Here is a 7,068-nt window from a genome sequence, read left to right as displayed (position 1 = left end):
GCAGGGACTGAGAGTGTGCTGGGGGTGATAGACTCACCACTATGAGCCACATCTCACGGGGGGACCCTGTGCTGGGATGGGATGGGATGGGATGGGATGGGATGGGATGGGATGGGATGGGATGGGGTTGGCATTGGGACAGGGATTGGAATGGGGACAGGGATGGGGAAAAGGATGGCAATGGGGACAGGGATTGGAACGGGGATGGAGATGGGTACAAGGATGGGGATGGCGACATGGATAGGGATTGGGATGATGACAGGGATGGGACAGGGACAAGGGTGAGGAACGGGATGGGGACAGAGCCCCCTGGATGTCCCCACTGTCCCATGGCTCCAGTGGGACACACCTGGCAGAGCTGTGGTGTACGTGGGCCATATGGTACGTGGGCCCATCGCCACCAGGTGACACCGAGATATTTGGGGCTGGGGCTGAGGGGCAGGGAGAGTGCAGGCACCGGCGAGAGGCTTAACTTAAAAAAAAAGGTTTTATTTCAAGATCTTCCTTTTTTGTTGTTGTTGTTTTCACTCGTATTTCAAAAAAAGTGTTGAGGGGGTAAAAGTACAAAAAAAGTCAGTGGCGGAACAGCGAAGGTTTAGAAATCACAGCGCGGAACGGACCCAAGCAGTAGACACAGAGCACAAAGCAAACACCCGACGACACGGCGCAGCCACCAATGGGACCCTCTGTACAAATGCCACCCACGTGTGTCCCCCCCCCGCCCTACCCCAGGTTGTTGTGCAGGCAGGGCACCCCGCAGCCCCCTGGCTCGCCCTTGCTGCCCTCCTCCGGCGCGGCGCTGAGGATGCTGAGCGGTTCCTCGTCCTTCAGGCCAGGCTTCAGCGGGTCCTGCAGCTTGTGGGGTGCGCCAGGGTCATCCTAGGGGGAGAGGGAGACTCAGGGAGGGGGCTGTGGTGGTGCTCCCCTTCTTGTGAGCACGGAATGGGACAGTGGGACCTTCTGAGCCCATCCTGCCATGGTCACATCTACACCAACCCAACCCAAAGCCAACCCAACACAATGCAAAACCCAACTCAATCCAAAGCCCAACACAACCCAAAGCCAACCCAACNCAACCCAAAGCCAACCCAACACAATGCAAAACCCAACTCAATCCAAAGCCCAACACAACCCAAAGCCAACCCAACGCAATGCAAATCCCAACTCAATCCAAAGCCCAACCCAACCCAAACCCAACCCAACCCAAAGCCAGCCCAACTCAATCCAAAGCCCAACCCAACCCAAACCCAACCCAACCCAAAGCCATCCCAACTCAATCCAAAGCACAATCCAACCCAAAGCCAGCCCAACTCAATCCAAAGCCCAACCCAACACAATGCAAGGGCCAACCCAACCCAAAGCCAACCCAACCTAAAGCCAACCCAATCCAACCCAAACCCAACCCAACTCAATCCAAAGCCCAACGCAACCCAAACCCAACCCAACTCAATCCAAAGTCCAACCCAACCCAAACCCAACCTAACCCAACCCAACCCAACCCAAAGCCAATCTAACTCAATCCAAAGTCCAACCCAACACAATGCAAAGCCCAACCCAACCCAAACCCAACTCAACCCAACTCAATCCAACCCAACCTAAAGTCCAACCTGACCACAAGCACCAGCAGGGATGGGACACTGTGCTCACTGTCTGCATTAGGAAAGCTCCCTTCCTTCCCTCTCATTCTGCCCTCCTGCAGCCCCCAGCCCTATCACTGGTCAGCTCCTTCTCCATCGTTGTTGGGGGTGTTGCTGCACCCAACATCTCATCCAACGCTACAACCTCACACCTCCCGCACTGGGGATACATCCCCCGGCACATGGGTGGCACTGGGGTCCCACAGAGCGCTCACAGCATGGGCAGAGGGCAGGCAGTGGGGTCCACTGCATCCCCATGGTGTCCCCACAGTGTATCCACAATGTCCCCATGGTGCCCAGCTCCACCCCAAGCCCAGCTCACCATGTGCCACCACCGCTGCCCTGCCTGGCTGCCACCCCGCAGTGCCCCTTCCCCCCCATGAGGCCTCATGCCAAGCAGTCACCCCACACAGCAGTCCCACGTCTTGTTTTATTGTGTCCCATTAGCACCTGGCTGCCATCCCAGGTGGGTGAGTCCCCAGCAGGGCTGTCCCCATGTCACCCCCCGTGCTTGGACACCTTGTCATAGTGTCCACACAACAGGGACTGGGCCTTCAGACCCAAACCCTTTTCCTGGGGTGTCCCCATTGCTGTCCCCTCTGCAGTGGGGCTCACAGTCCCCAGGCACCAATGGGAACGAGCCCATGGCATACTAGTGGGGACGAAGGCATGGGGAACGATGGTCCCACTTGTGGGGAGCAGCCCCAGATCCACTCCAGATCCAACCCACGTGTGGGGATCGGTCCCGAATCCACCCCGGGGCTGCGCCCAGGCTCCCGCGGGGTCACTTGCAGGCACTATGGTGATAGAATAGCTCCAAACCGGGGGGGAAATGTCTATAGGGCCGAGGTTAGAGGGCTCTATGCTGCGCTTCTCTCTGTGGCAATGCAAAAAATGGGGGGCGGCTGCTCCCATAGTGCCCACCACACCCAGAGAGCATCCCCAGCTCCAGTGTCACCCAGCAGCGGCACTGGGAGACACAGGTGGGACACTATGGGGACACCACAGCCATGTCACAGCCCCACACCACCCCAAGGCCCCCAACCCAAGGGGGTAGGGGATGTGGGATGTGGGATGTGGGATGTGGGATGTGGGATGAAGGGATCCTTACGTTCGGGTGGGAGCCCTCGGCGATGGTGGACAGCGAGAAGTTGTCGTTGTGCAGCTCGGACGGAGTGCGGTATCTGTGGGGGGACGTGGGGTGAGCGCTGTGCCCCACGGCTGCTCTGGGCTTTGTTTTGAGGTCCTCATGCAGCGCAGGGGCAGGAGCCGAGGAGCCAGGCTCTGGCACAGGCTGTGCCGCTAATTACACTTGGCCCTGCCAAGCGCTAATTAAGAGCTCGTTAGTGACCCACGGGAGCGCTTTCTCCTTGCTTGGCTCTGGGAGGATCTGAGGCAGCGGCTGCAGCGGGTGACCCCACTGTGCCCCACGTTGTCCCCACAGGGTGGTGCCCTCAGTGTCAATGTCACCTGCAGCCCCCAGCCCCCAGCCGTGCCCATCCAAAGGGCTGGAAGATGAACCCACTGGAGCACGGTGACATTTCCGCTGTCCCCATGTCCCCAGCCACCACCGGGCAGGGGGACACGATGACAGCACCCCCCACAGAGACCCCCACTCACTTGGTCTTGCGCAGTTTGCTGTTCTCCGTCTTGAGCAGGTAGAGCTTCTTGGCAAAGAAGACGGTGAGCATGAAGAGCAGCAGCAGCACCAGCGCGGCCGAGCCCACGGCCACGCACAGCACCTGGAAGTCGGTGACGATGGCCTCGCAGCGCGTCCCCTTGTGCCACGTGTAGTCCTGCGTGTTGCACCTGCGGGGGGACGTGGGGTCACGGTGTCACCACCAGGACCCACGGGGGACATCTGTGGGGGATTACGGCTGGCAGGGGGGAGATTAATGGGTGTCTCTATGTAGGGGCGACCTCCCCCGGGCACAGCAATGGGGCTGCGGTGCCCTGAGCCCCACACAGAGCACGGCACAGACCCACGGGGCCGTCCCCATCATGTCCCCGTCACATCCCCGCATGCTGAGCCCTCCCCGGCGCAATCCCGCCGGGCGCTGCGGCCGCAGCCACATGCACAGCCCTGACCTAATTCCTGGAGGAAAGCCCCTGCCCGGGGGGGCACAGCCCCCGCTGCAGCCATGGGGAGGGGGACGCGGCCCTGGCTATGGGGCAGGGAGCAAAGTCCCCCCTGTGTCACTGCTGGGGCTGGGGGAAGCCAAGCATCACCCCTAATCCTGCACCCTCCTGTGGGTCAGAGCTCCATGGGGACATCCCCGTGTCCCCCATGGGGATGCACCCATGGCTATGGGACACCCACTGGGGCTATGGGACACCCACTGGGGCTATGGGACACCCACTGGAGCTGGTGGTCATCCACTGGTCTTGGGGATGCCCAAAGGGAAAGCGGGATGCCCACTGGGGCTGTGGGACATCCACTGGGCTATGGGATACCCATGGTGCTGTGTGATGCCCATGGGGACTATGGGACGCCCATGCAGTTGTGGGACCCACTGCGCTATGGGGCACCTGTGGTGCTATATGATGATACCCATGGGGGCTATGGGACACCCATGGGGCTGTGGAACCCACTGGGCTCTGGGACATCCATGGGGGCTATGGGACACCTGGGGGGCCACGCTGTGTCCATCCCTACCTGCAGAAGGCCCCATGGCTCTCCACCAGGTAGCACTGGCCGCCGTTGTGGCAGTAGCTGGGGACGAGGTCGCAGACGGAGCGACACGAGCTGTTGTGTCGCACGTACCCGCTGCGGCACTCACTGCTGTTCTCCGGCACCACGCGCTCCCCGGGCCTCGGCCGCGCCATGGGGGTCCCCTCAGTGGGGCTGGGGGGCGGCGGGATGCGGGGGGCGGCCGAGGCGGGCGGTCTATAGCCATTCTCATCCTCCAGACCACCATCTTCCTCCTCCTCTTCCTCATCCTCCTCCAGCTCCTCCTCCTCCTCCTCATCCCCTTCGGCGTAGAAGGAGGTGGTGGGGTAGAAATCGGCCTCGTCGAAGGGCGTGAAGTCATCGTAGAGCTCGTGGAGGCCCCACGGCGTCGCCGCGCCGCCCGGCTCCCTCTGTGCCCCACCACCCGCCCCATGGCCGCCCCCGGGCCCTTCGCCGCCATCGAACACATCGTAGTAGTCAACGTCGATGATCTCGGGTGGCTCCGCGGTGCCCGGCGCAGCACTGATGGGCTCCGCAGCGCCCAACCACGTGCGGTCCGTGCGGCCGCGGGCCCGCTGTGCCGGGGCTGGGCTGGAGGAGGGATGGGGGAGCTCCATGGGCACCTCCGAGTCTTCGGCCACGGGAAGAATGTTGGGTTCGGTGCCTGGGCCCGGGCTGGGGCTGGGGAGGGGGATGTTGGGGTTGGAAAGACCAAGGTTGGGCGTGGGAACACCAAGGCTGGGGTTGGGGTTGGGGAGGTCGAGGTTGGGGTTGGGGTTGGGAATGGGATGGTCAGGGGTGGGTCCGGGGCTGGGGAGGCCAAGGCTGGGGTTGGGAAGACCGAGGTTGGGGTCAGGAAGGTCGAGGTGGGGCCGGGTGCTGGAGAGGCCAAGGCCGGGGCTGGGGAGTCCAGGGGGGCCCGGTGTCAACCCCTCCGTGGGCCCCACACCAGCCCTGGTTGGCTGCTCCCCGCTGCCGACCTCCTCGGGGCTGCCCAGCGCCACCGCGCCGCCATCACCATCACTGGTGACACCGAGCCGGGGGTCCTGGGCCGCATCGGGGGGCACGGAGCTGGCGGCCCCGTCTGCGCTGCAGCCCACGCACCCCAACGCGGGGTCGGCGGTGGCCGGGTCCCCCCCGGGCGGCTCCAGCTGCGGTCCCAGCGGGTCGGTGCCGTTGATGGGGGCTGCGCTGTGCAGGGGGCTCCCCCAGGCTCTGCCGGCGCTGCCGTTGCGGGGCGGCCACTCGGGCGCTGCGGGGCACAAGGACGGAGCCGTGTCACTCGCCGCCCCCCCCCACGCACACGGGGCCGGCGGCGCGGCTCGGTGACACCCCCATCACGGCAGCGGGGGTTGAGCTGCCCCCCGCGGGGACACGGAGCCTGCAGGGGATGGAGCAGCGCACGGGATCCTGCCCCCCATACACATAATGGGATGCTGCCCCCTCATACACACGTATAATGCGATCCAACCCCCCCAATACACGTATATAATGGGATGCAAACCCCCATATACATGATGAGATCCAGCCCCTCCCCACCCCCCAATATATAATGGGATCCATCCCCTCCCCTGCAGCGGGACGCAGCCCCTCGGTGCGATGGGTCCCAGCCCCTGCGGTACCATCCGACCCATCGCGAGGGAACCCGGCTGGGGGCCAGACACCCCCGAGAGATAAATGTGGGGATCCCGCACCGACACGCGCATCATTGGATCCCACCGCCCTGCACCGGGACCCAGCCCTGCAATGGGAGGATCACAGGGATCCAGCCGGGGGAATCCGGCCCCCCCGCCCCATAACGGGCCCCAGAGCCCCATAGACACACAGGGCGGGATGCAGACACGGGACCCGGTCCCCGCATTGGGACGCAGCGGGTCCCGCTGGCTCCATCCCCGCGCCATGCTGCCGGCCCCCGCCCCGCACAACGGGATCCGCTCCGTAACGTGGGACCGAGCGCCGTGCGGGGGGGTCGCGCTGCGTGAACGGCGATCGCGGACCCCGCTCCATAATGGGACGCGCCCCCCCCCCCCCACCGAACGGGACCGAGCGATGCTGCAGCGCGGACATGGGCACCCCCTGCAGCCCCGCAGCCCCCCGCCCATAGCGGGACCCTCAGCCCGTGTCGCAGCGGGATCCCCCCGCCCCATCGCCCCGCAGCGGGATTCGCCTCCCCCCCCCCCCCCGCAGGTGTCTCGGCCGCCGGGCCCGGCTCGGGGCGATGGAGCCGAATTTCCCCCCACCCCGACCCCCCCCTTCAGCCCCACGTACCGGGCGCGGCGGGGCCGATCGCGCTCAGCGCCAGCAGCAGAGTGAGGGCGGCGCGGGGCGGCGGGGCCGGGGGGGCCATGGCGGCATCAGCGCCACCGGACGGGACCGGGACCGGCACCGACACCGCGCGGCTCCGCCCGCCCCCCCCGCGCCTCCGCTCCGCCGCGATCCGGGGGGGCCGGGCCGGGCCGGGCGGGGGGCGGGGGGAGGCGGCTCCGCCCGCGGGAGGGGCAGCGCCGCACCGACAGCACCGGCACCGGGACAGACACAGGGACAGACGGACACAGGGACAGCGGTACAGCCCGCACCGCCACCCCGCATCGCCAGCCCCGCGCTGCGATCGGCCCCATCCCCCCGGGGACCCGGCCCCCTCTCGGCCCCCCCGTGGGCTGCGGGGTTCACTGGGGGGGCACAGAGCGGGGTACACGGGGACCACGGCTGTGGGGATGCGGGCAGGAGGAGGGAGGGGGGGGACGGGGTGTCGTGGGTGCG

General features: G+C 65.5%; 1 protein-coding gene across 2 annotated transcripts; it reads right to left on the bottom strand.

Annotated features, from left to right (window-relative positions):
* Window positions 1-473: 473 nt before the first annotated feature.
* On the bottom strand, window positions 474-6,732 carry CSPG5 (chondroitin sulfate proteoglycan 5). Of its 2 annotated transcripts, none has more exons than XM_015852801.2 (5): window positions 6,577-6,731; window positions 4,294-5,560; window positions 3,258-3,446; window positions 2,749-2,821; window positions 474-879 (listed from the first exon to the last, which is right to left on the bottom strand). In XM_015852801.2, exons 1-5 carry the CDS (start codon window positions 6,653-6,655, stop codon window positions 724-726), a joined length of 1,764 nt encoding a protein of 587 aa, XP_015708287.1. In that variant the 5' UTR covers window positions 6,656-6,731; the 3' UTR covers window positions 474-723. The 2 variants fall into 2 exon arrangements, with proteins under 2 accessions (XP_015708287.1, XP_015708288.1); XM_015852802.2 differs by lacking the exon at window positions 474-879 and adding an exon at window positions 2,049-2,514 and having other exon boundaries at window positions 6,577-6,732.
* Window positions 6,733-7,068: the final 336 nt, after the last annotated feature.

This window comes from Coturnix japonica, chromosome 2, assembly GCF_001577835.2.
Source record: "Coturnix japonica isolate 7356 chromosome 2, Coturnix japonica 2.1, whole genome shotgun sequence".
NCBI lineage: Eukaryota > Metazoa > Chordata > Aves > Galliformes > Phasianidae > Coturnix > Coturnix japonica.
The sequence above is the reverse complement of the archived record's forward strand: the minus strand, read 5'-3'. Positions and strand labels throughout refer to the sequence as shown.

Excerpts from the sequence above, each read along its gene's own strand:
- CSPG5 (XM_015852801.2), bottom strand. The coding sequence starts at position 6,655 with ATGGCCCCCCCGGCCCCGCCGCCCCGCGCCGCCCTCACTCTGCTGCTG. Across the intron at positions 2,822-3,257 it reads AGCAAACTGCGCAAGACCAA|ATACCGCACTCCGTCCGAGC; the intron begins GTGAGTGGGGGT and ends GTCCCCCCACAG. Across the intron at positions 880-2,748 it reads CCGAGGGCTCCCACCCGAAC|GATGACCCTGGCGCACCCCA; the intron begins GTAAGGATCCCT and ends CTCTCCCCCTAG.